General features: G+C 59.4%; 1 protein-coding gene across 1 annotated transcript in view; it reads left to right on the forward strand.

Annotated features, from left to right (window-relative positions):
* Window positions 1–27,895, forward strand: part of LOC140110384 (tubby protein homolog) — an 82,243-nt gene that overhangs the window by 1,016 nt on the left and 53,332 nt on the right. The window contains exon 2 of the mRNA XM_072132206.1: window positions 660–822. Within this exon, the coding sequence (XP_071988307.1) occupies window positions 708–822 (115 nt within the window). The 5' untranslated portion in view covers window positions 660–707. The remainder of the gene's footprint in view (window positions 1–659; window positions 823–27,895) is intronic.

Below are 27,895 nucleotides of genomic sequence, written 5' to 3' on the forward strand. Positions count from 1 at the left end.
TGACCACCTCTCAGGCAGGGGGCGGGGCTGTGACCACCTCTCAGGCAGGGGGCAGGGCTGTGACCTCCTCTCAGGCAGGGGGCGGGGCTGTGACCACCTCTCAGGCAGGGGGCGGGTCTGTGACCACCTCTCAGGCAGGGGGCGGGGCTGTGACCACCTCTCAGGCAGGGGGCGGGGCTGTGACCACCTCTCAGGCAGGGGGCGGGGCTGTGACCACCTCTCAGGCAGGGGGCGGGGCTGTGACCACCTCTCAGGCAGGGGGCGGGGCTGTGACCACCTCTCAGGCAGGGGGTGGGTCTGTGACCACCTCTCAGGCAGGGGGCGGGGCTGCGACCACCTCTCAGGCAGGGGGCGGGGCTGTGACCACCTCTCAGGCAGGGGGCGGGGCTGTGACCACCTCTCAGGCAGGGTGCGGGGCTATGACTACCTCACGGGCAGGGGGCAGGGCTATTACTACCTCACGGGCAGGGAAGGGGCTGTGACCACCTCACAGGCAGGGGGCGGGGCTGTGACCACCTCTCAGGCAGGGGGCGGGGCTGTGACCACCTCACAGGCAGGGGGCGGGGCTGTGACCACCTCTCAGGCAGGGGGCGGGGCTGTGACCACCTCTCATGCAGGGGGCGGGGCTGTGACTACCTCTCTCTTCTCCCCTCTTGCAGCGCGCTCTTTTAGAACAGAAGCAGAAGAAGAAGCGTCAGGAGCCGCTGATGGTTCAGTCTAACGTGGACGGGCGGACGCGGACTCGCAGGATGAAGCAGTCGGAGGAGCAGGCGCCGCTGGTGGAGTCCTACCACAGCAGTAACAGCAGCACCATCTATCATGGTGAGTCCCCAATGTGTCCATCACCACCGCTGCTACAGCTCCACAGTATGGCGCCCCCTACCGGACCCCCTGGACGCATTTGGACTATATTACAATAAGACCACGCCCCCATTCCTCAAGACCACGCCCCCACCCCTCTTTGTTGGATGAGTCGCTGTGGGACAATAAAAGGTGTAAAAGGCTTTAGGAATGTGATTGTCCCCCATTATATCTACATTCAGTCATTTATAGATGTCACATTATCCACACTCATAATAATACAATATCTGGGAAATGATTATAATCAGGATTTAGGATTTGTATATGGAAGTACCATCATCTGGCAAGATCAATAAACAGCAGGATCAGTAATCAGCAAGTTCAGTATCTGTCATGATCAGTAATCAGTAGGATCAGTAACCAGCAGGATCAGTAACCAGCAGGATCAGTAATCAGCAGGATCAGTAACCAGCAGGATCAGTAATCAGCAGGATCAGTAACCAGCAGGATCAGTAACCAGCAGGATTAGTAACCACCAGGACTAGTAACCAGCAGGATCAGTAACCAGCAGGATCAGTAACCACCAGGACTAGTAACCAGCAGGATCAGTAACCAGCAGGATTAGTAACCACCAGGACTAGTAACCAGCAGGATCAGTAATCAGCAGGATCAGTAACCAGCAGATTCAGTAATCACCAGGATCAGTAATCAGCAGGATCAGTAACCAGCAGGATCAGTAATCAGCAGGATCAGTAATCAGCAGGATCAGTAACCAGCAGGATCAGTAACCAGTAGGATCAGTAACCAGCAGGATCAGTAACCAGCAGGATCAGTAATCAACAGGATCAGTAACCAGCAGGATCAGTAATCAGCAGGATCAGTAACCAGTAGGATCAGTAACCAGCAGGATTAGTAACCAGCAGGATCAGTAACCAGCAGGATCAGTAATCAGTAGGATCAGTATCTGTCAGGATCAGTAATCAGCAGGATCAGTAACCAGCAGGATCAGTAATCAGCAGGATCAGTAACCAGCAGGATCAGTAATCAGCAGGATCAGTAACCAGTAGGATCAGTAACCAGCAGGATTAGTAACCAGCAGGATCAGTAACCAGTAGGATCAGTAACCAGCAGGATCAGTAATCAGCAGGATTAGTAACCAGCAGGATTAGTAACCAGCAGGATCAGTAACCAGCAGGATTAGTAACCAGTACGATCAGTAACCAGCAGGATCAGTAACCAGCAGGATCAGTAACCAGCAGGATTAGTAACCAGCAGGATCAGTAACCAGCAGGATCAGTAATCAGCAGGATCAGTAACCAGCAGGATCAGTAACCAGCAGGATTAGTAACCAGCAGGATCAGTAACCAGCAGGATCAGTAATCAGCAGGATCAGTAACCAGCAGGATCAGTAACCAGCAGGATTAGTAACCAGCAGGATCAGTAACCAGCAGGATCAGTAACCAGCAGGATTAGTAACCACCAGGATTAGTAACCAGCAGGATCAGTAACCAGCAGGATCAGTAACCAGTAGGATCAGTAACCAGCAGGATTAGTAACCACCAGGATTAGTAACCAGCAGGATCAGTAACCAGTAGGATCAGTAACCAGCAGGATCAGTAACCAGCAGGATCAGTAATCAGCAGGATCAGTAACCAGCAGGATCAGTAACCATCAGGATCAGTAACCAGTAGGATTAGTAACCAGCAGGATTAGTAACCAGCAGGATCAGTAACCATCAGGATTAGTAACCAGCAGGATCAGTAACCAGCAGGATCAGTAACCAGCAGGTTCAGTATCTGTCAGGATCAGTAACCAGCAGGATCAGTAATCAGCAGGATCAGTAACCAGCAGGATCAGTAATCAGCAGGATCAGTAACCAGCAGGATCAGTAACCAGCAGGTTCGGTATCTGTCAGGATCAGTAACCTGCAAGATCAGTAATCAGCAGGATCAGTAACCAGCAGGATCAGTAACCAGCAGGATCAGTAACCAGCAGGATCAGTAATCAGCAGGATCAGTAACCAGTAGGATCAGTAACCAGCAGGATTAGTAACCAGCAGGATCAGTAACCAGCAGGATCAGTAATCAGTAGGATCAGTATCTGTCAGGATCAGTAATCAGCAGGATCAGTAACCAGCAGGATCAGTAATCAGCAGGATCAGTAACCAGCAGGATCAGTAATCAGCAGGATCAGTAACCAGTAGGATCAGTAACCAGCAGGATTAGTAACCAGCAGGATCAGTAACCAGTAGGATCAGTAACCAGCAGGATCAGTAATCAGCAGGATTAGTAACCAGCAGGATCAGTAACCAGCAGGATCAGTAATCAGCAGGATCAGTAACCAGTACGATCAGTAACCAGCAGGATCAGTAACCAGCAGGATCAGTAACCAGCAGGATTAGTAACCAGCAGGATCAGTAACCAGCAGGATCAGTAATCAGCAGGATCAGTAACCAGCAGGATCAGTAACCAGCAGGATTAGTAACCAGCAGGATCAGTAACCAGCAGGATCAGTAATCAGCAGGATCAGTAACCAGCAGGATCAGTAACCAGCAGGATTAGTAACCAGCAGGATCAGTAACCAGCAGGATCAGTAACCAGCAGGATTAGTAACCACCAGGATTAGTAACCAGCAGGATCAGTAACCAGCAGGATCAGTAACCAGCAGGATTAGTAACCACCAGGATTAGTAACCAGCAGGATCAGTAACCAGTAGGATTAGTAACCAGCAGGATCAGTAACCAGCAGGATCAGTAACCAGCAGGATCAGTAACCATCAGGATTAGTAACCAGCAGGATCAGTAACCATCAGGATTAGTAACCAGCAGGATCAGTAACCAGCAGGATCAGTAACCAGCAGGTTCAGTATCTGTCAGGATCAGTAACCAGCAGGATCAGTAATCAGCAGGATCAGTAACCAGCAGGATCAGTAATCAGCAGGATCAGTAACCAGCAGGATCAGTAACCAGCAGGTTCGGTATCTGTCAGGATCAGTAACCTGCAAGATCAGTAATCAGCAGGATCAGTAACCAGCAGGATCAGTAACCAGCAGGTTCAGTATCTGTCAGGATCAGTAACCAGCAGGATCAGTAACCAGCAGGATCAGTAATCAGCAGGATCAGTAACCAGCAGGATCAGTAACCAGCAGGATCAGTAATCAGCAGGATCAGTAACCAGCAGAATCACTAACCAGCAGGATCAGTAATCAGCAGGATCAGTAACCAGCAGGATCAGTAATCAGCAGGATCAGTAACCAGCAGGATCAGTAATCAGCAATGTACATACGAGCAGTACCAGTAAGCAGCCGGTTATGGAGTTGGTCTAGTTACATGGTGGTCACCCAGTTGTAATAGTGGTTCTCTGGTTATAGTCATAGCCGTTCTTCAGCTGTAGTAATGGTGGTATTCCAGTTGTTGTCTTGAAGGTCCTCTGGTTGTAGTCATGTATGGTTCTCTGGTTACACATCTATGTGCCTGGAGAGATGTGTAATCAGAACTCACACTGCTGTGCTCTGCGCTCTCTGCAGCCAGTGTTATGTATTGTGCCTGGAGAGATGTGTAATCAGAACTCACACTGCTGTGCTCTGTGCTCTCTGCAGCCAGTGTTATGTATTGTCCCTGGAGAGATGTGTAATCAGACCTCACACTGCTGTGCTCTGTGCTCTCTGCAGCCTGTGTTATGTATTGTCCCTGGAGAGATGTGTAATCAGACCTCACACTGCTGTGCTCTGTGCTCTCTGCAGCCAGTGTTATGTACTGTCCCTGGAGAGATGTGTAATCAGACCTCACACTGCTGTGCTCTGTGCTCTCTGCAGCCAGTGTTATGTACTGTCCCTGGAGAGATGTGTAATCAGACCTCACACTGCTGTGCTCTGTGCTCTCTGCAACCAGTGTTATGTATTGTCCCTGGAGAGATGTGTAATCAGACCTCACACTGCTGTGCTCTGTGCTCTCTGCAGCCAGTGTTATGTATTGTCCCTGGAGAGATGTGTAATCAGACCTCACACCGCTGTGCTCTGTGCTCTCTGCAGCCAGTGTTATGTACTGTCCCTGGAGAGATGTGTAATCAGACCTCACACCGCTGTGCTCTGTGCTCTCTGCAGCCAGTGTTATGTATTGTCCCTGGAGAGATGTGTAATCAGACCTCACACTGCTGTGCTCTGTGCTCTCTGCAGCCAGTGTTATGTATTGTCCCTGGAGAGATGTGTAATCAGACCTCACACTGCTGTGCTCTGTGCTCTCTGCAGCCAGTGTTATGTATTGTCCCTGGAGAGATGTGTAATCAGACCTCACACTGCTGTGCTCTGTGCTCTCTGCAGCCAGTGTTATGTATTATCCCTGGAGAGATGTGTAATCAGACCTCACACTGCTGTGCTCTGTGCTCTCTGCAGCCAGTGTTATGTATTGTCCCTGGAGAGATGTGTAATCAGACCTCACACTGCTGTGCTCTGTGCTCTCTGCAGCCAGTGTTATGTACTGTCCCTGGAGAGATGTGTAATCAGACCTCACACTGCTGTGCTCTGTGCTCTCTGCAGCCAGTGTTATGTATTGTCCCTGGAGAGATGTGTAATCAGACCTCACACTGCTGTGCTCTGTGCTCTCTGCAGCCAGTGTTATGTACTGTCCCTGGAGAGATGTGTAATCAGACCTCACACTGCTGTGCTCTGTGCTCTCTGCAGCCAGTGTTATGTATTGTCCCTGGAGAGATGTGTAATCAGACCTCACACTGCTGTGCTCTGTGCTCTCTGCAGCCAGTGTTATGTATTGTCCCTGGAGAGATGTGTAATCAGACCTCACACTGCTGTGCTCTGTGCTCTCTGCAGCCAGTGTTATGTACTGTCCCTGGAGAGATGTGTAATCAGACCTCACACTGCTGTGCTCTGTGCTCTCTGCAGCCAGTGTTATGTACTCTCCCTGGAGAGATGTGTAATCAGACCTCACACTGCTGTGCTCTGTGCTCTCTGCAGCCAGTGTTATGTATTATCCCTGGAGAGATGTGTAATCAGACCTCACACTGCTGTGCTCTGTGCTCTCTGCAGCCAGTGTTATGTATTGTCCCTGGAGAGATGTGTAATCAGACCTCACACTGCTGTGATCTGTGCTCTCTGCAGCCAGTGTTATGTATTGTCTCTGGAGAGATGTGTAATCAGACCTCACACTGCTGTGCTCTGTGCTCCCTATAGCCAGTGTTATGTATTGTCCCTGGAGAGATGTGTAAGCAGAACTCACACCGCTGTGCTCTGTGCTCTCTGCAGCCAGTGTTATGTACTGTCCCTGGAGAGATGTGTAATCAGACCTCACACCGCTGTGCTCTGTGCTCTCTGCAGCCAGTGTTATGTATTGTCCCTGGAGAGATGTGTAATCAGACCTCACACTGCTGTGCTCTCTGCAGCCAGTGTTATGTATTGTCCCTGGAGAGATGTGTAATCAGACCTCACACTGCTGTGTTCTGTGCTCTCTGCAGCCAGTGTTATGTATTATCCCTGGAGAGATGTGTAATCAGACCTCACACTGCTGTGCTCTGTGCTCTCTGCAGCCAGTGTTATGTATTGTCCCTGGAGAGATGTGTAATCAGACCTCACACTGCTGTGCTCTGTGCTCTCTGCAGCCAGTGTTATGTACTGTCCCTGGAGAGATGTGTAATCAGACCTCACACTGCTGTGCTCTGTGCTCCCTGCAGCCAGTGTTATGTATTATCCCTGGAGAGATGTGTAATCAGACCTCACACTGCTGTGCTCTGTGCTCTCTGCAGCCAGTGTTATGTATTGTCCCTGGAGAGATGTGTAATCAGACCTCACACTGCTGTGCTCTGTGCTCTCTGCAGCCAGTGTTATGTACTGTCCCTGGAGAGATGTGTAATCAGACCTCACACTGCTGTGCTCTGTGCTCTCTGCAGCCAGTGTTATGTATTGTCCCTGGAGAGATGTGTAATCAGACCTCACACTGCTGTGCTCTGTGCTCTCTGCAGCCAGTGTTATGTACTGTCCCTGGAGAGATGTGTAATCAGACCTCACACTGCTGTGCTCTGTGCTCTCTGCAGCCAGTGTTATGTATTGTCCCTGGAGAGATGTGTAATCAGACCTCACACTGCTGTGCTCTGTGCTCTCTGCAGCCAGTGTTATGTATTGTCCCTGGAGAGATGTGTAATCAGACCTCACACTGCTGTGCTCTGTGCTCTCTGCAGCCAGTGTTATGTACTGTCCCTGGAGAGATGTGTAATCAGACCTCACACTGCTGTGCTCTGTGCTCTCTGCAGCCAGTGTTATGTACTCTCCCTGGAGAGATGTGTAATCAGACCTCACACTGCTGTGCTCTGTGCTCTCTGCAGCCAGTGTTATGTATTATCCCTGGAGAGATGTGTAATCAGACCTCACACTGCTGTGCTCTGTGCTCTCTGCAGCCAGTGTTATGTATTGTCCCTGGAGAGATGTGTAATCAGACCTCACACTGCTGTGATCTGTGCTCTCTGCAGCCAGTGTTATGTATTGTCTCTGGAGAGATGTGTAATCAGACCTCACACTGCTGTACTCTGTGCTCCCTATAGCCAGTGTTATGTATTGTCCCTGGAGAGATGTGTAAGCAGACCTCACACTGCTGTGCTCTGTGCTCTCTGCAGCCAGTGTTATGTATAGTCTCTGGAGAGATGTGTAATCAGACCTCACACTGCTGTGCTCTGTGCTCTCTGCAGCCAGTGTTATGTATTGTCCCTGGGGAGATGTGTAATCAGACCTCACACTGCTGTGCTCTGTGCTCTCTGCAGCCAGTGTTATGTATTGTCCCTGGAGAGATGTGTAATCAGACCTCGCACTGCTGTGCTCTGTTCTCTCTGCAGCCAGTGTTATGTATTATCCCTGGAGAGATGTGTAATCAGACCTCACACTGCTGTGCTCTGTGCTCTCTGCAGCCAGTGTTATGTATTGTCCCTGGAGAGATGTGTAATCATACCTCACACTGCTGTGCTCTGTGCTCTCTGCAGCCAGTGTTATGTACTGTCCCTGGAGAGATGTGTAATCAGACCTCACACTGCTGTGCTCTGTGCTCTCTGCAGCCAGTGTTATGTACTGTCCCTGGTGAGATGTGTAATCAGACCTCACACTGCTGGAAAAGTCTTCAGGAATAGGACAACAGCCTGGTAGTAGGAGCAGCCCGGTAGTAGGAGCAGCCCGGCAGTAGATGCAGCCCGGCAGTAGGTGCAGCCCGGCAGTAGGTGCAGCCCGGTAGTAGGTGCAGCCCGGTAGTAGGAGCAGCCCGATAGTGGGAGCAGCCCGGTAGTAGATGCAGCCCGGCAGTAGATGCAGCCCGGTAGTAGGAGCGGACTGGTGGTAGGAGCAGCCTGGTGGTAGGAGCAGCCCAGTAGTAGGAGCAGCCCGGTAGTAGGTGCAGCCCGGTAGTAGATGCAGCCCGGTAGTAGGTGCAGCCCGGTAGTAGGAGCAGCCCGGTAGTAGGAGCAGCCCGGTGGTAGGAGCAGCCCGGTAGTAGGTGCAGCCCGGTAGTAGGTGCAGCCCGTTAGTAGGTGCAGCCCGTTAGTAGGAGCAGCCCAGTAGTAGGAGCAGCCCGGTAGTAGATGCAGCCCGGTAGTAGGTGCAGCCCGGTAGTAGATGCAGCCCGGGAGAAGATGCAGCCCGGTAGAAGATACAGCCCGGTAGTAGGAGCAGCCCGGCAGAAGGAGCAGCCCGGCAGAAGGAGCAGCCCGGCAGTAGGTGCAGCCTGGTAGTAGATGCAGCCCGGAAGTAGGAGCAGCCCGGTAGTAGGAGCAGCCCGGTAGTAGGAGCAGCTTGGTAGTAGGAGCAGCCCGGCAGTAGGTGCAGCTCGGATGCAGCCCGGCAGTAGATGCAGCCCGGTAGTAGGAGCGGCCTGGTGGTAGGAGCAGCCTGGTGGTAGGAGCAGCCCAGTAGTAGGAGCAGCCCGGTAGTAGGTGCAGCCCGGTAGTAGATGCAGCCCGGTAGTAGGTGCAGCCCGGTAGTAGATGCAGCCCGGTAGTAGGTGCAGCCCAGTAGTAGGTGCAGCCCAGTAGTAGGAGCAACCCGGTAGTAGGAGCAGCCCGGTGGTAGGAACAGCCCGGTAGTAGGTGCAGCCCGGTAGTAGGTGCAGCCCGGTAGTAGGTGCAGCCCGGTAGTAGATGCAGCCCGGTAGTAGGTGCAGCCCAGTAGTAGGTGCAGCCCAGTAGTAGGAGCAACCCGGTAGTAGGAGCAGCCCGGTGGTAGGAACAGCCCGGTAGTAGGTGCAGCCCGGTAGTAGGTGCAGCCCGGTAGTAGGTGCAGCCCGGTAGTAGGAGCAGCCCAGTAGTAGGAGCAGCCCGGTAGTAGATGCAGCCCGGTAGTAGATGCAGCCCGGGAGAAGATGCAGCCCGGTAGAAGATACAGCCCGGTAGTAGATGCAGCCCGTTAGTAGGAGCAGCCCGGCAGTAGGAGCAGCCCGGCAGTAGGTGCAGCCCGGTAGTAGATGCAGCCCGGAAGTAGGAGCAGCCCGGTAGTAGGAGCAGCCCGGTAGTAGGAGCAGCCCGGTAGTAGGAGCAGCCCGGCAGTAGGTGCAACCCGGCAGTAGGTGCAGCCCGGTAGTAGGTGCAGCCCGGTAGTAGGAGCAGCCCGGTAGTAGGAGCGGCCTGGTTGTAGGAGCAGCCTGGTGGTAGGAGCAGCCCAGTAGTAGGAGCAGCCCGGTAGTAGGTGCAGCCCGGTAGTAGAAGCAGCCCGGTAGTAGGAGCAGCCCGGCAGTAGGTGCAGCCCGGTAGTAGGTGCAGCCCGGTAGTAGGAGCAGCCCGGTAGTGGGAGCAGCCCGGTAGTAGATGCAGCCCGGCAGTAGATGCAGCCCGGTAGTAGGAGCGGCCTGGTGGTAGGAGCAGCCTGGTGGTAGGAGCAGCCCAGTAGTAGGAGCAGCCCGGTAGTAGGAGCAGCCCGGTAGTAGGAGCAGCCCGGTGGTAGGAGCAGCCCGGTAGTAGGTGCAGCCCGGTAGTAGATGCAGCCCGGTAGTAGGTGCAGCCCGGTAGTAGGAGCAGCCCGGTGGTAGGTGCAGCCCGGTAGTAGGTGCAGCCCGGTAGTAGGTGCAACCCGGTAGTAGGAGCAGCCCAGTAGTAGGTGCAGCCCGGTAGTAGATGCAGCCCGGTAGTAGATGCAGCCCGGGAGAAGATGCAGCCCGGTAGAAGATGCAGCCCGGTAGTAGGAGCAGCCCGGTAGTAGATGCAGCCCGTTAGTAGGAGCAGCCCGGCAGTAGGAGCAGCCCGGCAGTAGGTGCAGCCCGGTAGTAGATGCAGCCCGGAAGTAGGAGCAGCCCAGTAGTAGGAGCAGCCCGGTAGTAGGAGCAGCCCGGTAGTAGGAGCAGCCCGGCAGTAGGTGCAGCCCGGCAGTAGGTGCAGCCCGGTAGTAGGTGCAGCCCGGTAGTAGGAGCAGCCCGGTAGTGGGAGCAGCCCGGTAGTAGATGCAGCCCGGCAGTAGATGCAGCTCGGTAGTAGGAGCGGCCTGGTGGTAGGAGCAGCCTGGTGGTAGGAGCAGCCCAGTAGTAGGAGCAGCCCGGTAGTAGGTGCAGCCCGGTAGTAGATGCAGCCCGGTAGTAGGTGCATCCCGGTAGTAGGTGCAGCCCGGTAGTAGGAGCAGCCCAGTAGTAGGAGCAGCCCGGTGGTAGGAGCAGCCCGGTAGTAGGTGCAGCCCGGTAGTAGGTGCAGCCCGGTAGTAGGTGCAGCCCGGTAGTAGGAGCAGCCCAGTAGTAGGAGCAGCCCGGTAGTAGATGCAGCCCGGTAGTAGGTGCAGCCCGGTAGTAGATGCAGCCCGGTAGTAGATGCAGCCCGGGAGAAGATGCAGCCCGGTAGAAGATGCAGCCCGGTAGTAGGAGCAGCCCGGTAGTAGATGCAGCCCGTTAGTAGGAGCAGCCCGGTAGTTGGAGCAGCCAGGCAGTAGGAGCAGCCCGGTAGTTGGAGCAGCCCGGCAGTAGGAGCAGCCCGGCAGTAGGTGCAGCCCGGTAGTAGATTCAGCCCAGAAGTAGGAGCAGCCCGGTAGTAGGAGCAGCCCGGTAGTAGGAGCAGCCCGGCAGTAGGTGCAGCCCGGCAGTAGGTGCAGCCCGGTAGTAGGTGCAGCTCGGTAGTAGGAGCAGCCCGGTAGTAGGAGCGGCCTGGTGGTAGGAGCAGCCTGGTGGTAGGAGCAGCCCAGTAGTAGGAGCAGCCCGGTAGTAGGTGCAGCCCGGTAGTAGAAGCAGCCCGGTAGTAGGAGCAGCCCGGCAGTAGATGCAGCCCGGCAGTAGGTGCAGCCCGGCAGTAGGTGCAGCCCGGTAGTAGGTGCAGCCCGGTAGTAGGAGCAGCCCGGTAGTGGGAGCAGCCCGGTAGTAGATGCAGCCCGGCAGTAGATGCAGCCCGGTAGTAGGAGCGGCCTGGTGGTAGGAGCAGCCTGGTGGTAGGAGCAGCCCAGTAGTAGGAGCAGCCCGGTAGTAGGTGCAGCCCGGTAGTAGATGCAGCCCGGTAGTAGGTGCAGCCCGGTAGTAGGTGCAGCCTGGTAGTAGGAGCAGCCCGGTAGTAGGAGCAGCCCGTTGGTAGGAGCAGCCCGGTAGTAGGTGCAGCCCGGTAGTAGGTGCAGCCCGGTAGTAGGTGCAACCCGGTAGTAGGAGCAGCCCAGTAGTAGGAGCAGCCCGGTAGTAGATGCAGCCCGGTAGTAGGTGCAGCCCGGTAGTAGATGCAGCCCGGTAGTAGATGCAGCCCGGGAGAAGATGCAGCCCGGTAGAAGATGCAGCCCGGTAGGAGGAGCAGCCCGGTAGTAGATGCAGCCCGTTAGTAGGAGCAGCCCGGCAGTAGGAGCAGCCCGGCAGTAGGTGCAGCCCGGTAGTAGATGCAGCCCGGAAGTAGGAGCAGCCCAGTAGTAGGGTCAGCCCGGTAGTAGATGCAGCCCGGTAGTAGATGCAGCCCGGGAGAAGATGCAGCCCGGTAGAAGATGCAGCCCGGTAGTAGGAGCAGCCCGGTAGTAGGAGCAGCCCGGTAGTAGGAGCAGCCCGGCAGTAGGAGCAGCCCGGCAGTAGGTGCAGCCCGGTAGTAGATGCAGCCCGGAAGTAGGAGCAGCCCAGTAGTAGGAGCAGCCCGGTAGTAGGAGCAGCCCGGTAGTAGGAGCAGCCCGGCAGTAGGTGCAGCCCGGCAGTAGGTGCAGCCCGGTAGTAGGTGCAGCCCGGTAGTAGGAGCAGCCCGGTAGTGGGAGCAGCCCGGTAGTAGATGCAGCCCGGCAGTAGATGCAGCCCGGTAGTAGGAGCGGCCTGGTGGTAGGAGCAGACTGGTGGTAGGAGCAGCCCAGTAGTAGGAGCAGCCCGGTAGTAGGTGCAGCCCGGTAGTAGATGCAGCCCGGTAGTAGGTGCATCCCGGTAGTAGGTGCAGCCCGGTAGTAGGAGCAGCCCGGTAGTATGAGCAGCCCGTTGGTAGGAGCAGCCCGGTAGTAGGTGCAGCCCGGTAGTAGGTGCAGCCCGGTAGTAGGAGCAGCCCAGTAGTAGGAGCAGCCCGGTAGTAGATGCAGCCCGGTAGTAGGTGCAGCCCGGTAGTAGATGCAGCCCGGTAGTAGATGCAGCCCGGGAGAAGATGCAGCCCGGTAGAAGATGCAGCCCGGTAGTAGGAGCAGCCCGGTAGTAGATGCAGCCCGTTAGTAGGAGCAGCCCGGTAGTTGGAGCAGCCCGGCAGTAGGAGCAGCCCGGCAGTAGGTGCAGCCCGGTAGTAGATGCAGCCCGGAAGTAGGAGCAGCCCGGTAGTAGATGCAGCCCGTTAGTAGGAGCAGCCCGGTAGTTGGAGCAGCCCGGCAGTAGGAGAAGCCCGGCAGTAGGAGCAGCCCGGCAGTAGGAGCAGCCCGGCAGTAGGTGCAGCCCGGTAGTAGGAGCAGCCCGGTAGTAGGTGCAGCCCGGTAGTAGGAGCAGCCCGGTAGTAGGAGCAGCCCGGTAGTAGGTGCAGCCCGGTAGTAGATGCAGCCCGGGAGAAAATGCAGCCCGGGAGAAGCCCGGTAGTAGGTGCAGCCCAGTAGTAGATGTAGGCCGGTAGTAGGTGCAGCCCGGTAGTAGGAGCAGCCCGGTAGTAGATGCAGCCCAGTAGTAGATGCAGCCCGGTAGTAGCTGCAGCCCGGTAGTAGATGCAGCCCGGAAGTAGGAGCAGCCCGGTAGTTGGAGCAGCCGGGCAGTAGGAGCAGCCCGGCAGTAGGAGCAGCCCTGCAGTAGGTGCAGCCCGGTAGTAGGAGCAGCCCGGCAGTAGGTGCAGCCCGGTAGTAGGAGCAGCCCGGTAGTAGGTGCAGCCCGGTAGTAGATGCAGCCCGGGAGAAGATGCAGCCCGGGAGAAGCCCGGTAGTAGATGTAGGCCGGTAGTAGATGTAGGCCGGTAGTAGGAGCAGCCCGGTAGTAGGAGCAGCCCGGTAGTAGGAGCAGCCCGGTAGTAGATGCAGCCTGGGAGAAGATGCAGCCCGGTAGAAGATGCAGCCCGGGAGATGCCCGGTAGTAGGTGCAGCCCGGTAGTAGATGTAGGCTGGTAGTAGGTGCAGCCCGGTAGTAGGAGCAGCCCGGTAGTAGGAGCAGCCCAGTAGTAGGTGCAGCCCGGTAGTAGTAGCAGCCCGGTTGTAGGAGCAGCCCGGTAGTAGGAGCAGCCCGGTTGTAGGAGCAGCCCGGTTGTAGGAGCAGCCCGGTAGTTGGAGCAGCCCGGCAGTAGGAGCAGCCCGGCAGTAGGTGCAGCCCGGTAGTAGATGCAGCCCGGAAGTAGGAGCAGCCCGGTAGTAGATGCAGCCCGTTAGTAGGAGCAGCCCGGTAGTTGGAGCAGCCCGGCAGTAGGAGAAGCCCGGCAGTAGGAGCAGCCCGGCAGTAGGAGCAGCCCGGCAGTAGGTGCAGCCCGGTAGTAGGAGCAGCCCGGTAGTAGGTGCAGCCCGGTAGTAGGAGCAGCCCGGTAGTAGGAGCAGCCCGGTAGTAGGTGCAGCCCGGTAGTAGATGCAGCCCGGGAGAAAATGCAGCCCGGGAGAAGCCCGGTAGTAGGTGCAGCCCAGTAGTAGATGTAGGCCGGTAGTAGGTGCAGCCCGGTAGTAGGAGCAGCCCGGTAGTAGATGCAGCCCAGTAGTAGATGCAGCCCGGTAGTAGCTGCAGCCCGGTAGTAGATGCAGCCCGGAAGTAGGAGCAGCCCGGTAGTTGGAGCAGCCGGGCAGTAGGAGCAGCCCGGCAGTAGGAGCAGCCCGGCAGTAGGTGCAGCCCGGTAGTAGGAGCAGCCCGGCAGTAGGTGCAGCCCGGTAGTAGGAGCAGCCCGGTAGTAGGTGCAGCCCGGTAGTAGATGCAGCCCGGGAGAAGATGCAGCCCGGGAGAAGCCCGGTAGTAGATGTAGGCCGGTAGTAGATGTAGGCCGGTAGTAGGAGCAGCCCGGTAGTAGGAGCAGCCCGGTAGTAGATGCAGCCTGGGAGAAGATGCAGCCCGGTAGAAGATGCAGCCCGGGAGATGCCCGGTAGTAGGTGCAGCCCGGTAGTAGATGTAGGCTGGTAGTAGGTGCAGCCCGGTAGTAGGAGCAGCCCGGTAGTAGGAGCAGCCCAGTAGTAGGTGCAGCCCGGTAGTAGTAGCAGCCCGGTTGTAGGAGCAGCCCGGAAGTAGGAGCAGCCCGGTTGTAGGAGCAGCCCGGTTGTAGGAGCAGCCCGGTAGTAGGAGCAACCCGGCAGTAGGAGCCGCCCGGCAGTAGGTGCAGCCCAGTAGTAGGAGCAGCCCGGCAGTAGGTGCAGCCCGGGAGTAGGAGCAGCCCGGGAGAAGATGCAGCCCAGTAGTAGATGCAGGCTGGTAGTAGATGCAGCCCGGTAGTAGGTGCAGCCCGGTAGTAGGAGCAGCCTGGTGGTAGGAGCAGCCCAGTAGTAGGAGCAGCCCGGTAGTAGGTGCAGCCCGGTAGTAGATGCAGCCTGGTAGTAGATGCAGCCCGGTAGTAGATGCAGCCCGGAAGTAGGAGCAGCCCGGTAGTAGATGCAGCCGGTTAGTAGGAGCAGCCCGGTAGTAGGAGCAGCCCGGTACTTGGAGCAGCCCGGTAGTAGATGCAGCCCGTTAGTAGGAGCAGCCCGGTAGTTGGAGCAGCCCGGCAGTAGGAGCAGCCCGGCAGTAGGAGCAGCCCGGCATTAGGTGCAGCCCGGTAGTAGGAGCAGCCCGGCAGTAGTTGCAGCCCGATAGTAGGTGCAGCCCGTTAGTAGATGCAGCCCGGGAGAAGATGCAGCCCGAGAGAAGCCCGGTATTAGATGTAGGCCGGTAGTAGATGTAGGCCGGTAGTAGGAGCAGCCGGGTAGTAGATGCAGCCCGGTAGTAGGAGCAGCCCGGTAGTAGGAGCAGCCCGGTAGTAGATGCAGCCTGGGAGAAGATGCAGCCCGGTAGAAGATGCAGCCCGGGAGAAGCCCGGTAGTAGATGTAGGCTGGTAGTAGGTGCAGCCCGGTAGTAGGAGCAGCCTGGTAGTAGGAGCAGCCCGGTAGTAGGTGCAGCCCGGTAGTAGGAGCAGCCCGGTTGTAGGAGCAGCCCGGTTGTAGGAGCAGCCCGGTAGTTGGAGCAACCCGGTAGTAGGAGCAGCCTGGCAGTAGGAGCAGCCCGGCAGTAGGAGCAGCCCAGTAGTAGATGCAGCCCGTTAGTAGGAGCAGCCCGGTAGTTGGAGCAGCCCTGCAGTAGGTGCAGCCCGGTAGTAGGAGCAGCCCGGGAGAAGATGCAGCCCGGGAGAAGCCCGGTAGTAGGTGCAGCCCGGTAGTAGGAGCAGCCCGGTAGTAGATGCAGCCCGTTAGTAGGAGCAGCCCGGCAGTAGGAGCAGCCCGGCAGTAGGTGCAGCCCGGTAGTAGATGCAGCCCGGAAGTAGGAGCAGCCCGGTAGTAGGAGCAGCCCGGTAGTAGGAGCAGCCCGGTAGTAGAAGCAGCCCGGCAGTAGATGCAGCCCGGCAGTAGGTGCAGCCCGGCAGTAGGTGCAGCCCGGTAGTAGGTGCAGCCCGGTAGTAGGAGCATCCCGGTAGTGGGAGCAGCCCGGTAGTAGATGCAGCCCGGCAGTAGATGCAGCCCGGTAGTAGGAGCAGCCCGGTAGTAGGAGCAGCCCGGTAGTAGGAGCAGACCGGCAGTAGGTGCAGCCCGGTAGTAGGTGCAGCCCGGTAGTAGATGCAGCCCGGTAGTAGGAGCAGCCTGGTGGTAGGAGCAGCCCGGTAGTAGGAGCAGCCTGGTGGTAGGTGCAGCCCGGTAGTAGGAGCAGCCCGGTAGTAGGTGCAGCCCGGTATTTGGAGCAGCCCGGTAGTAGGAGCAGCCCGGTAGTAGGTGCAGCCCGGTAGTAGGTGCAGCCCCGTAGTAGATGCAGCCCGGTAGTAGGAGCAGCCCGATAGTAGGTGTATCCCGGTAGTAGCTGCAGCCCGGTAGTAGGAGCAGCCCGGCAGTAGGAGCAGCCCGGTAGTAGGAGCAGCCCGGTAGTAGGAGCAGCCTGGTAGTAGGTGCAGCCCGGTAGTAGGTGCAGCCCCGTAGTAGATGCAGCCCGGTAGTAGGAGCAGCCCGGTAGTAGGTGTATCCCGGTAGTAGCTGCAGCCCGGTAGTAGGAGCAGCCCGGCAGTAGGAGCAGCCCGGTAGTAGGAGCAGCCCGGTAGTAGGAGCAGCCTGGTGGTAGGAGCAGCCCGGTAGTAGGTGCAGCCCGGTAGTAGGTGCAGCCCGGTAGTAGGAGCAGCCCGGTAGTAGGTGCAGCCCGGTAGTAGGAGCAGCCTGGTGGTAGGAGCAGCCCGGTAGTAGGAGCAGCCTGGTGGTAGGAGCAGCCCGGTAGTAGGTGCAGCCCGGTAGTAGGTGCAGCCCGGTAGTAGGAGCAGCCCGGTAGTAGGTGCAGCCCGGTAGTAGATGCAGCCCGGTAGTAGGTGCAGCCCGGTAGTAGGAGCAGCCCGGTAGTAGGAGCAGCCCGGTAGTAGGTGCAGCCCGGGAGAAGCCCGGTAGTAGGAGCAGCCCGGTAGTAGAAGCAGCCCGGCAGTAGATGCAGCCCGGCAGTAGGTGCAGCCCGGCAGTAGGTGCAGCCCGGTAGTAGGTGCAGCCCGGTAGTAGGAGCAGCCCCGTAGTACATGCAGCCCGGTAGTAGGAGCAGCCCGGTAGTAGGTGTATCCCGGTAGTAGCTGCAGCCCGGTAGTAGGAGCAGCCCGGCAGTAGGAGCAGCCTGGTGGTAGGAGCAGCCCGGTAGTAGGAGCAGCCTGGTGGTAGGAGCAGCCCGGTAGTAGGTGCAGCCCGGTAGTAGGTGCAGCCCGGTAGTAGGAGCAGCCCGGTAGTAGGTGCAGCCCGGTAGTAGGAGCAGCCTGGTGGTAGGAGCAGCCCGGTAGTAGGAGCAGCCTGGTGGTAGGAGCAGCCCGGTAGTAGGTGCAGCCCGGTAGTAGGTGCAGCCCGGTAGTAGGAGCAGCCCGGTAGTAGGTGCAGCCCGGTAGTAGATGCAGCCCGGTAGTAGGTGCAGCCCGGTAGTAGGTGCAGCCCGGTAGTAGGAGCAGCCCGGTAGTAGGAGCAGCCCGGTAGTAGGTGCAGCCCGGTAGTAGATGCAGCCAGGTAGTAGATGCAGCCCGGGAGAAGCCCGGTAGTAGGTGCAGCCCGGTAGTAGGTGCAGCCCGGTAGTAGATGCAGCCCGGTAGTAGGTGCAGCCCGGGAGAAGCCCGGTAGTAGGAGCAGCCCGGTAGTAGGAGCAGCACGGTAGTAGGAGCAGCCCGGTAGTAGATGCAGCCCGGGAGAAGCCCGGTAGTAGGTGCAGCCCGCTAGTAGATGTAGGCTGGTAGTAGGTGCAGCCCGGTAGTAGGAGCAGCCCGGTAGTAGGTGTAGCCCGGTAGTAGGAGCAGCCTGGTAGTAGGTGCAGCCCTGAAGTAGATGCAGCCCGGTAGTAGGAGCAGCCCGGCAGTAGGTGCAGCCCGGTAGTAGGTGCAGCCCGGTAGTAGCTGCAGCCCAGTAGTAGCTGCAGCCCGGTAGTAGGAGCAGCCCGGTAGTAGGAGCAGCCCGGTAGTAGGTGCAGCCCGGTAGTAGATGCAGCCCGGGAGAAGTCCGGTAGTAGGTGCAGCCCGGTAGTAGATATAGGCTGGTAGTAGGTGCAGCCCGGTAGTAGGAGCAGCCCGGTAGTAGGAGCAGCCCGGTAGTAGGTGCAGCCCGGTAGTAGGTGCTGCCCGGTAGTAGGTGCAGCCCGGTAGTAGGAGCAGCCCGGTAGTAGGTGCAGCCCGGTAGTAGGTGCAGCCCCGTAGTAGATGCAGCCCGGTAGTAGGAGCAGCCCGGTAGTAGGTGTATCCCGGTAGTAGCTGCAGCCCGGTAGTAGGAGCAGCCCGGCAGTAGGAGCAGACCGGCAGTAGGTGCAGCCCGGTGGTAGGAGCAGCCTGGTGGTAGGAGCAGCCCGGTAGTAGGAGCAGCCTGGTGGTAGGAGCAGCCCGGTAGTAGGTGCAGCCCGGTAGTAGGTGCAGCCCGGTAGTAGGAGCAGCCCGGTAGTAGGTGCAGCCCGGTAGTAGATGCAGCCCGGTAGTAGGTGCAGCCCGGTAGTAGGTGCAGCCCGGTAGTTGGAGCAGCCCGGTAGTAGGAGCAGCCCGGTATTAGGTGCAGCCCGGTAGTAGATGCAGCCAGGTAGTAGATGCAGCCCGGGAGAAGCTTGGTAGTAGGTGCAGCCCGGTAGTAGGTGCAGCCCGGTAGTAGATGCAGCCCGGGAGAAGATGCAGCCTGGTAGTAGGTGCAGCCCGGTAGTAGGAGCAGCCCGGTAGTAGGAGCAGCCCGGTAGTAGGTGCAGCCCGGTAGTAGATGCAGCCAGGTAGTAGATGCAGCCCGGGAGAAGCCCGGTAGTAGGTGCAGCCCGGTAGTAGATGTAGGCTGGTAGTAGGTGCAGCCCGGTAGTAGGAGCAGCCCGGCAGTAGGAGCAGCCCGGTAGTAGGTGCAGCCCTGTAGTAGATGCAGCCCGGTAGTAGGAGCAGCCCGGCAGTAGGTGCAGCCCGGTAGTAGGAGCAGCCCGGTAGTAGGAGCAGCCCGGCAGTAGGAGCAGCCCGGCAGTAGGTGCAGCCCGGTAGTAGGAGCAGCCCGGTAGTACTAGCAGCCGGGTAGTAGGTTCAGCGCGGTAGTAGATGCAGCCCGGGAGAAGATGTAGCCCGGGAGAAGCCCGGTAGTAGGTGCAGCCCAGTAGTAGATATAGGCTGGTAGTAGGTGCAGCCCGGTAGTAGGAGCAGCCCGGTAGTAGATGCAGCCCGTTAGTAGATGTAGGCTGGTAGTAGGTGCAGCCCGGTAGTAGATGAAGCCCGGCAGTAGGTGCAGCCCGGTAGTAGATGCAGCCCGGTAGTAGGTGCAGCCCGGTAGTAGGTGCAGCCCGGTAGTAGATGCAGCCCGTTAGGAGGTGCAGCCCGGTAGTAGGTGCAGCCCGTTAGGAGGTGCAGCCCGGTAGTAGGTGCAGCCCGGTAGTAGCTGCAGCCCGGTAGTAGCTGCAGCCCGGTAGTAGGAGCATCCCGGTAGTAGGTGCAGCCCGGTAGTAGATGCAGCCCGGGAGAAGCCCGTTAGTAGGTGCAGCCCGGCAGTAGATGTAGGCTGGTAGTAGGTGCAGCCCGGTAGTAGGAGCAGCCCGGTAGTAGGAGCAGCCCGGTAGTAGGAGCAGCCCGGTAGTAGGAGCAGCCCGGTAGTAGGTGCAGCCCGGTAGTAGGAGCAGCCCGGTAGTAGGAGCAGCCCGGTAGTAGGTGCAGCCCGGGAGAAGATGCAGCCCGGGAGAAGATGAAGCCCGGCAGAAGCCCGGTAGTAGGTGCAGCCCTGTAATAGGAGCAGCCCGGTAGTAGGTGCAGCCCGCTAGTAGATGTAGGCTGGTAGTAGGTGCAGTGCGGTAGTAGGAGCAGCCCAGTAGTAGGAGCAGCCCGGTAGTAGGAGCAGCCCGGTAGTAGGTGCAGCCCAGTAGTAGGAGCAGACCGGTAGTAGGAGCTGCCCGGTAGTAGGTGCAGCCCGGTAGTAGGAGCAGCCCGGTAGTAGGTGCAGCACTGTAGTAGATGCAGCCCGGTAGTAGGTGGTGCCCGGTAGTAGGTGCAGCCCTGTAGTAGATGCAGCCCGGTAGTTGGAGAAGCCCGGTAGTAGGTGTATCCCAGTAGTAGCTGCAGCCCGGTAGTAGGAGCAGCCCGGCAGTAGGACCAGCCTGGCAGTAGGAGCAGCCCGGCAGTAGGTGCAGCCCGGTAGTAGGAGCAGCCCGGTAGTAGGAGCAGCCGGGTAGTAGGTGCAGCCCGGTAGTAGATGCAGCCCGGGAGAAGCCCGGTAGTAGGTGCAGCCCGGTAGTAGATGTAGGCTGGTAGTAGGTGCAGCCCGGTAGTAGGAGCAGCCCTGTAGTAGATGCAGCCCAGTAGTAGATGCAGCCCGGTAGTAGGAGCAGCCCGGTAGTAGGTGCAGCCCGGTAGTAGATGCAGCCCGGGAGAAGATGCAGCCCGGGAGAAGCCCGGTAGTAGATGTAGGCTGGTAGTAGATGTAGGCCGGTAGTAGGAGCAGCCCGGTAGTAGGAGCAGCCCGGTAGTAGGAGCAGCCCGGTAGTAGATGCAGCCTGGGAGAAGATGCAGCCCGGTAGAAGATGCAGCCCGGGAGATGCCCGGTAGTAGGTGCAGCCCGGTAGTAGATGTAGGCTGGTAGTAGGTGCAGCCCGGTAGTAGGAGCAGCCCGGTAGTAGGAGCAGCCCAGTAGTAGGTGCAGCCCGGTAGTAGTAGCAGCCCGGTAGTAGGAGCAGCCCAGTAGTAGGTGCAGCCCGGTAGTAGTAGCAGCCCGGTTGTAGGAGCAGCCCGGTAGTAGGAGCAGCCCGGTTGTAGGAGCAGCCCGGTTGTAGGAGCAGCCCGGTAGTAGGAGCAGCCCGGCAGTAGGAGCAGCCCGGCAGTAGGTGCAGCCCAGTAGTAGGAGCAGCCCGGCAGTAGGTGCAGCCCGGGAGTAGGAGCAGCCCGGGAGAAGATGCAGCCCGGTAGTAGATGCAGGCTGGTAGTAGATGCAGCCCGGTAGTAGGTGCAGCCCGGTAGTAGGAGCAGCCTGGTGGTAGGAGCAGCCCAGTAGTAGGAGCAGCCCGGTAGTAGGTGCAGCCCGGTAGTAGATGCAGCCTGGTAGTAGATGCAGCCCGGTAGTAGATGCAGCCCGGAAGTAGGAGCAGCCCGGTAGTAGATGCATCCCGTTAGTAGGAGCAGCCCGGTAGTAGGAGCAGCCCGGTACTTGGAGCAGCCCGGTAGTAGATGCAGCCCGTTAGTAGGAGCAGCCCGGTAGTTGGAGCAGCCCGGCAGTAGGAGCAGCCCGGCAGTAGGAGCAGCCCGGCATTAGGTGCAGCCCGGTAGTAGGAGCAGCCCGGCAGTAGGTGCAGCCCGATAGTAGGTGCAGCCCGGTAGTAGATGCAGCCCGGGAGAAGATGCAGCCCGAGAGAAGCCCGGTATTAGATGTAGGCCGGTAGTAGATGTAGGCCGGTAGTAGGAGCAGCCGGGTAGTAGATGCAGCCCGGTAGTAGGAGCAGCCCGGTAGTAGGAGCAGCCCGGTAGTAGATGCAGCCTGGGAGAAGATGCAGCCCGGTAGAAGATGCAGCCCGGGAGAAGCCCGGTAGTAGATGTAGGCTGGTAGTAGGTGCAGCCCGGTAGTAGGAGCAGCCTGGTAGTAGGAGCAGCCCGGTAGTAGGTGCAGCCCGGTAGTAGGAGCAGCCCGGTTGTAGGAGCAGCCCGGTTGTAGGAGCAGCCCGGTAGTTGGAGCAACCCGGTAGTAGGAGCAGCCTGGCAGTAGGAGCAGCCCGGCAGTAGGAGCAGCCCAGTAGTAGATGCAGCCCGTTAGTAGGAGCAGCCCGGTAGTTGGAGCAGCCCTGCAGTAGGTGCAGCCCGGTAGTAGGAGCAGCCCGGGAGAAGATGCAGCTCGGAAGAAGCCCGGTAGTTGGTGCAGCCCGGTAGTAGGAGCAGCCCGGTAGTAGGAGCAGCCCGGTAGTAGGTGCAGCCCGGTAGTAGGAGCAGCCCGGTAGTAGGAGAAGCCCGGTAGTAGGAGCAGCCCGGTTGTTGGAGCAGCCCGGTAGTAGGAGCAGCCTGGCAGTAGGAGCAGCCCGGCAGTAGGAGCAGCCCAGTAGTAGGAGGAGCCCAGCAGTAGGTGCAGCCCGGTAGTAGGAGCAGCCCGGGAGAAGCCCGGTAGTAGGTGTAGCCCGGTAGTAGATGTAGGCCGGTAGTAGGTGCAGCCCGGTAGTAGGAGCAGCCGGTTGTAGATGCAGCCCGGTAGTAGATGCAGCCCGGTAGTAGGAGCAGCCTGGTGGTAGGAGCAGCCCAGTAGTAGGAGCAGCCCGGTAGTAGGAGCAGCCCAGTAGTAGGAGCAGCCCGGTAGTAGGTGCAGCCCAGTAGTAGATGCAGCCCGGTAGTAGGTGCAGCCCGGTAGTAGGTGCAGCCCGGTAGTAGGAGCAGCCCGGTAGTAGATGCAGCCCGTTAGTAGGAGCAGCCCGGCAGTAGGAGCAGCCCGGCAGTAGGTGCATCCCGGTAGTAGATGCAGCCCGGAAGTAGGAGCAGCCCGGTAGTAGGAGCAGCCCGGTAGTAGGAGCAGCCCGGTAGTAGAAGCAGCCCGGCAGTAGATGCAGCCCGGCAGTAGGTGCAGCCCGGCAGTAGGTGCATCCCGGTAGTAGGTGCAGCCCGGTAGTAGGAGCATCCCGGTAGTGGGAGCAGCCCGGTAGTAGATGCAGCCCGGCAGTAGATGCAGCCCGGTAGTAGGAGCAGCCCGGTAGTAGGAGCAGCCCGGTAGTAGGAGCAGACCGGCAGTAGGTGCAGCCCGGTAGTAGGTGCAGCCCGGTAGTAGATGCAGCCCGGTAGTAGGAGCAGCCTGGTGGTAGGAGCAGCCCGGTAGTAGGAGCAGCCTGGTGGTAGGTGCAGCCCGGTAGTAGGAGCAGCCCGGTAGTAGGTGCAGCCCGGTAGTAGGAGCAGCCCGGTAGTAGGAGCAGCCCGGTAGTAGGTGCAGCCCGGTATTAGGTGCAGCCCCGTAGTAGATGCAGCCCGGTAGTAGGAGCAGCCCGGTAGTAGGAGCAGCCCGGTAGTAGGTGTATCCCGGTAGTAGCTGCAGCCCGGTAGTAGGAGCAGCACGGCAGTAGGAGCAGCCTGGTGGTAGGAGCAGCCCGGTAGTAGGAGCAGCCTGGTGGTAGGAGCAGCCCGGTAGTAGGTGCAGCCCGGTAGTAGGTGCAGCCCGGTAGTAGGAGCAGCCCGGTAGTAGGTGCAGCCCGGTAGTAGGAGCAGCCTGGTGGTAGGAGCAGCCCGGTAGTAGGAGCAGCCTGGTGGTAGGAGCAGCCCGGTAGTAGGTGCAGCCCGGTAGTAGGTGCAGCCCGGTAGTAGGAGCAGCCCGGTAGTAGGTGCAGCCCGGTAGTACATGCAGCCCGGTAGTAGGTGCAGCCCGGTAGTAGGTGCAGCCCGGTAGTAGGAGCAGCCCGGTAGTAGGAGCAGCCCGGTAGTAGGTGCAGCCCGGTAGTAGATGCAGCCAGGTAGTAGATGCAGCCCGGGAGAAGCCCGGTAGTAGGTGCAGCCCGGTAGTAGGTGCAGCCCGGTAGTAGATGCAGCCCGGTAGTAGGTGCAGCCCGGGAGAAGCCCGGTAGTAGGAGCAGCCCGGTAGTAGGAGCAGCACGGTAGTAGGAGCAGCCCGGTAGTAGATGCAGCCCGGGAGAAGCCCGGTAGTAGGAGCAGCCCGGTAGTAGAAGCAGCCCGGCAGTAGATGCAGCCCGGCAGTAGGTGCAGCCCGGCAGTAGGTGCAGCCCGGTAGTAGGTGCAGCCCGGTAGTAGGAGCATCCCGGTAGTGGGAGCAGCCCGGTAGTAGATGCAGCCCGGCAGTAGATGCAGCCCGGTAGTAGGAGCAGCCCGGTAGTAGGAGCAGCCCGGTAGTAGGAGCAGACCGGCAGTAGGTGCAGCCCGGTAGTAGGTGCAGCCCGGTAGTAGGTGCAGCCCGGTAGTAGATGCAGCCCGGTAGTAGGAGCAGCCTGGTGGTAGGAGCAGCCCAGTAGTAGGAGCAGCCTGGTGGTAGGTGCAGCCCGGTAGTAGGAGCAGCCCGGTAGTAGGTGCAGCCCGGGAGTAGGAGCAGCCCGGTAGTAGGAGCAGCCCGGTAGTAGGTGCAGCCCGGTAGTAGGTGCAGCCCCGTAGTAGATGCAGCCCGGTAGTAGGAGCAGCCCGGTAGTAGGTGTATCCCGGTAGTAGCTGCAGCCCGGTAGTAGGAGCAGCCCGGCAGTAGGAGCAGCCTGGTGGTAGGAGCAGGCCGGTAGTAGGAGCAGCCTGGTGGTAGGAGCAGCCCGGTAGTAGGTGCAGCCCGGTAGTAGGTGCAGCCCGGTAGTAGGAGCAGCCCGGTAGTAGGTGCAGCCCGGTAGTAGGAGCAGCCTGGTGGTAGGAGCAGCCCGGTAGTAGGAGCAGCCTGGTGGTAGGAGCAGCCCGGTAGTAGGTGCAGCCCGGTAGTAGGTGCAGCCCGGTAGTAGGAGCAGCCCGGTAGTAGGTGCAGCCCGGTAGTAGATGCAGCCCGGTAGTAGGTGCAGCCCGGTAGTAGGTGCAGCCCGGTAGTAGGAGCAGCCCGGTAGTAGGAGCAGCCCGGTAGTAGGTGCAGCCCGGTAGTAGATGCAGCCAGGTAGTAGATGCAGCCCGGTAGAAGCCCGGTAGTAGGTGCAGCCCGGTAGTAGGTGCAGCCCGGTAGTAGATGCAGCCCGGTAGTAGGTGCAGCCCGGGAGAAGCCCGGTAGTAGGAGCAGCCCGGTAGTAGGAGCAGCACGGTAGTAGGAGCAGCCCGGTAGTAGATGCAGCCCAGGAGAAGCCCGGTAGTAGGTGCAGCCCGCTAGTAGATGTAGGCTGGTAGTAGGTGCAGCCCGGTAGTAGGAGCAGCCCGGTAGTAGGTGTAGCCCGGTAGTAGGAGCAGCCCGGTAGTAGGAGCAGCCTGGTAGTAGGTGCAGCCCTGAAGTAGATGCAGCCCGGTAGTAGGAGCAGCCCGGCAGTAGGTGCAGCCCGGTAGTAGGTGCAGCCCAGTAGTAGCTGCAGCCCAGTAGTAGCTGCAGCCCGGTAGTAGGAGCAGCCCGGTAGTAGGAGCAGCCCGGTAGTAGGTGCAGCCCGGTAGTAGATGCAGCCCGGGAGAAGCCCGGTAGTAGGTGCAGCCCAGTAGTAGATATAGGCTGGTAGTAGGTGCAGCCCGGTAGTAGGAGCAGCCCGGTAGTAGGTGCAGCCCGGTAGTAGGTGCTGCCCGGTAGTAGGTGCAGCCCGGTAGTAGGTGCAGCCCGGTAGTAGGAGCAGCCCGGTAGTAGGAGCAGCCCGGTAGTAGGAGCAGACCGGCAGTAGGTGCAGCCCGTTAGTAGGTGCAGCCCGGTAGTAGGTGCAGCCCGGTAGTAGATGCAGCCCGGTAGTAGGAGCAGCCTGGTGGTAGGAGCAGCCCGGTAGTAGGAGCAGCCTGGTGGTAGGTGCAGCCCGGTAGTAGGAGCAGCCCGGTAGTAGGTGCAGCCCGGTAGTAGGAGCAGCCCGGTAGTAGGAGCAGCCCGGTAGTAGGTGCAGCCCGGTAGTAGGTGCAGCCCCGTAGTAGATGCAGCCCGGTAGTAGGAGCAGCCCGGTAGTAGGTGTATCCCGGTAGTAGCTGCAGCCTGGTAGTAGGAGCAGCCCGGCAGTAGGAGCAGACCGGCAGTAGGTGCAGCCCGGTGGTAGGAGCAGCCTGGTGGTAGGAGCAGCCCGGTAGTAGGAGCAGCCTGGTGGTAGGAGCAGCCCGGTAGTAGGTGCAGCCCGGTAGTAGGTGCAGCCCGGTAGTAGGAGCAGCCCGGTAGTAGGAGCAGCCCGGTAGTAGGTGCAGCCCGGTAGTAGATGCAGCCCGGTAGTAGGTGCAGCCCGGTAGTAGGTGCAGCCCGGTAGTAGGAGCAGCCCGGTAGTAGGAGCAGCCCGGTATTAGGTGCAGCCCGGTAGTAGATGCAGCCAGGTAGTAGATGCAGCCCGGGAGAAGCCCGGTAGTAGGTGCAGCCCGGTAGTAGGTGCAGCCCGGTAGTAGATGCAGCCCGGGAGAAGATGCAGCCCGGTAGTAGGTGCAGCCCGGTAGTAGGAGCAGCCCGGTAGTAGGAGCAGCCCGGTAGTAGGTGCAGCCCGGTAGTAGATGCAGCCAGGTAGTAGATGCAGCCCGGGAGAAGCCCGGTAGTAGGTGCAGCCCGGTAGTAGATGTAGGCTGGTAGTAGGTGCAGCCCGGTAGTAGGAGCAGCCCGGCAGTAGGAGCAGCCCGGTAGTAGGAGCAGCCCGGTAGTAGGTGCAGCCCGGTAGTAGGTGCAGCCCGGTAGTAGATGCAGCCCGGTAGTAGGAGCAGCCCGGTAGTAGGAGCAGCACGGTAGTAGATGCAGCCCGGTAGTAGATGCAGCCCGGGAGAAGCCCGGTAGTAGGTGCAGCCCGCTAGTAGATGTAGGCTGGTAGTAGGTGCAGCCCGGTAGTAGGAGCAGCCCGGTAGTAGGTGTAGCCCGGTAGTAGGAGCAGCCCGGTAGTAGGAGCAGCCCGGTAGTAGGTGCAGCCCTGTAGTAGATGCAGCCCGGTAGTAGGAGCAGCCCGGCAGTAGGTGCAGCCCGGTAGTAGGAGCAGCCCGGCAGTAGGAGCAGCCCGGCAGTAGGTGCAGCCCGGTAGTAGGAGCAGCCCGGTAGTACTAGCAGCCGGGTAGTAGGTTCAGCCCGGTAGTAGATGCAGCCCGGGAGAAGATGCAGCCCGGGAGAAGCCCGGTAGTAGGTGCAGCCCAGTAGTAGATATAGGCTGGTAGTAGGTGCAGCCCGGTAGTAGGAGCAGCCCGGTAGTAGATGCAGCCCGTTAGTAGATGTAGGCTGCTGGAAGGTGCAGCCCGGTAGTAGATGAAGCCCGGCAGTAGGTGCAGCCCGGTAGTAGATGCAGCCCGGTAGTAGGTGCAGCCCGGTAGTAGGTGCAGCCCGGTAGTAGATGCAGCCCGTTAGGAGGTGCAGCCCGGTAGTAGGTGCAGCCCGTTAGGAGGTGCAGCCCGGTAGTAGGTGCAGCCCGGTAGTAGCTGCAGCCCGGTAGTAGCTTCAGCCCGGTAGTAGGAGCAGCCCGGTAGTAGGAGCAGCCCGGTAGTAGGTGCAGCCCGGTAGTAGATGCAGCCCGGGAGAAGCCCGTTAGTAGGTGCAGCCCGGTAGTAGATGTAGGCTGGTAGTAGGTGCAGCCCGGTAGTAGGAGCAGCCCGGTAGTAGGAGCAGCCCGGTAGTAGGAGCAGCCCGGTAGTAGGTGCAGCCCGGTAGTAGGTGCAGCCCCGTAGTAGATGCAGCCCGGTAGTAGGAGCAGCCCGGTAGTAGGTGTATCCCGGTAGTAGCTGCAGCCCGGTAGTAGGAGCAGCCCGGCAGTAGGAGCAGACGGGCAGTAGGTGCAGCCCGGTGGTAGGAGCAGCCTGGTGGTAGGAGCAGCCCGGTAGTAAGAGCAGCCTGGTGGTAGGAGCAGCCCGGTAGTAGGTGCAGCCCGGTAGTAGGTGCAGCCCGGTAGTAGGAGCAGCCCGGTAGTAGGAGCAGCCCGGTAGTAGGTGCAGCCCGGTAGTAGATGCAGCCCGGTAGTAGGTGCAGCCCGGTAGTAGGTGCAGCCCGGTAGTAGGAGCAGCCCGGTAGTAGGAGCAGCCCGGTATTAGGTGCAGCCCGGTAGTAGATGCAGCCAGGTAGTAGATGCAGCCCGGGAGAAGCCCGGTAGTAGGTGCAGCCCGGTAGTAGGTGCAGCCCGGTAGTATATGCAGCCCGGGAGAAGATGCAGCCTGGTAGTAGGTGCAGCCCGGTAGTAGGAGCAGCCCAGTAGTAGGAGCAGCCCGGTAGTAGGTGCAGCCCGGTAGTAGATGCAGCCAGGTAGTAGATGCAGCCCGGGAGAAGCCCGGTAGTAGGTGCAGCCCGGTAGTAGATGTAGGCTGGTAGTAGGTGCAGCCCGGTAGTAGGAGCAGCCTGGCAGTAGGAGCAGCCCGGTAGTAGGAGCAGCCCGATAGTAGGTGCAGCCCGGTAGTAGGTGCAGCCCGGTAGTAGATGCAGCCCGGTAGTAGGAGCAGCCCGGTAGTAGGAGCAGCACGGTAGTAGATGCAGCCCGGTAGTAGATGCAGCCCGGGAGAAGCCCGGTAGTAGGTGCAGCCCGCTAGTAGATGTAGGCTGGTAGTAGGTGCAGCCCGGTAGTAGGAGCAGCCCGGTAGTAGGTGTAGCCCGGTAGTAGGAGCAGCCCGGTAGTAGGAGCAGCCCGGTAGTAGGTGCAGCCCTGTAGTAGATGCAGCCCGGTAG

The sequence above is a fragment of the Engystomops pustulosus genome, unplaced genomic scaffold (assembly GCF_040894005.1).
Source record: "Engystomops pustulosus unplaced genomic scaffold, aEngPut4.maternal MAT_SCAFFOLD_267, whole genome shotgun sequence".
Lineage (NCBI taxonomy): Eukaryota > Metazoa > Chordata > Amphibia > Anura > Leptodactylidae > Engystomops > Engystomops pustulosus.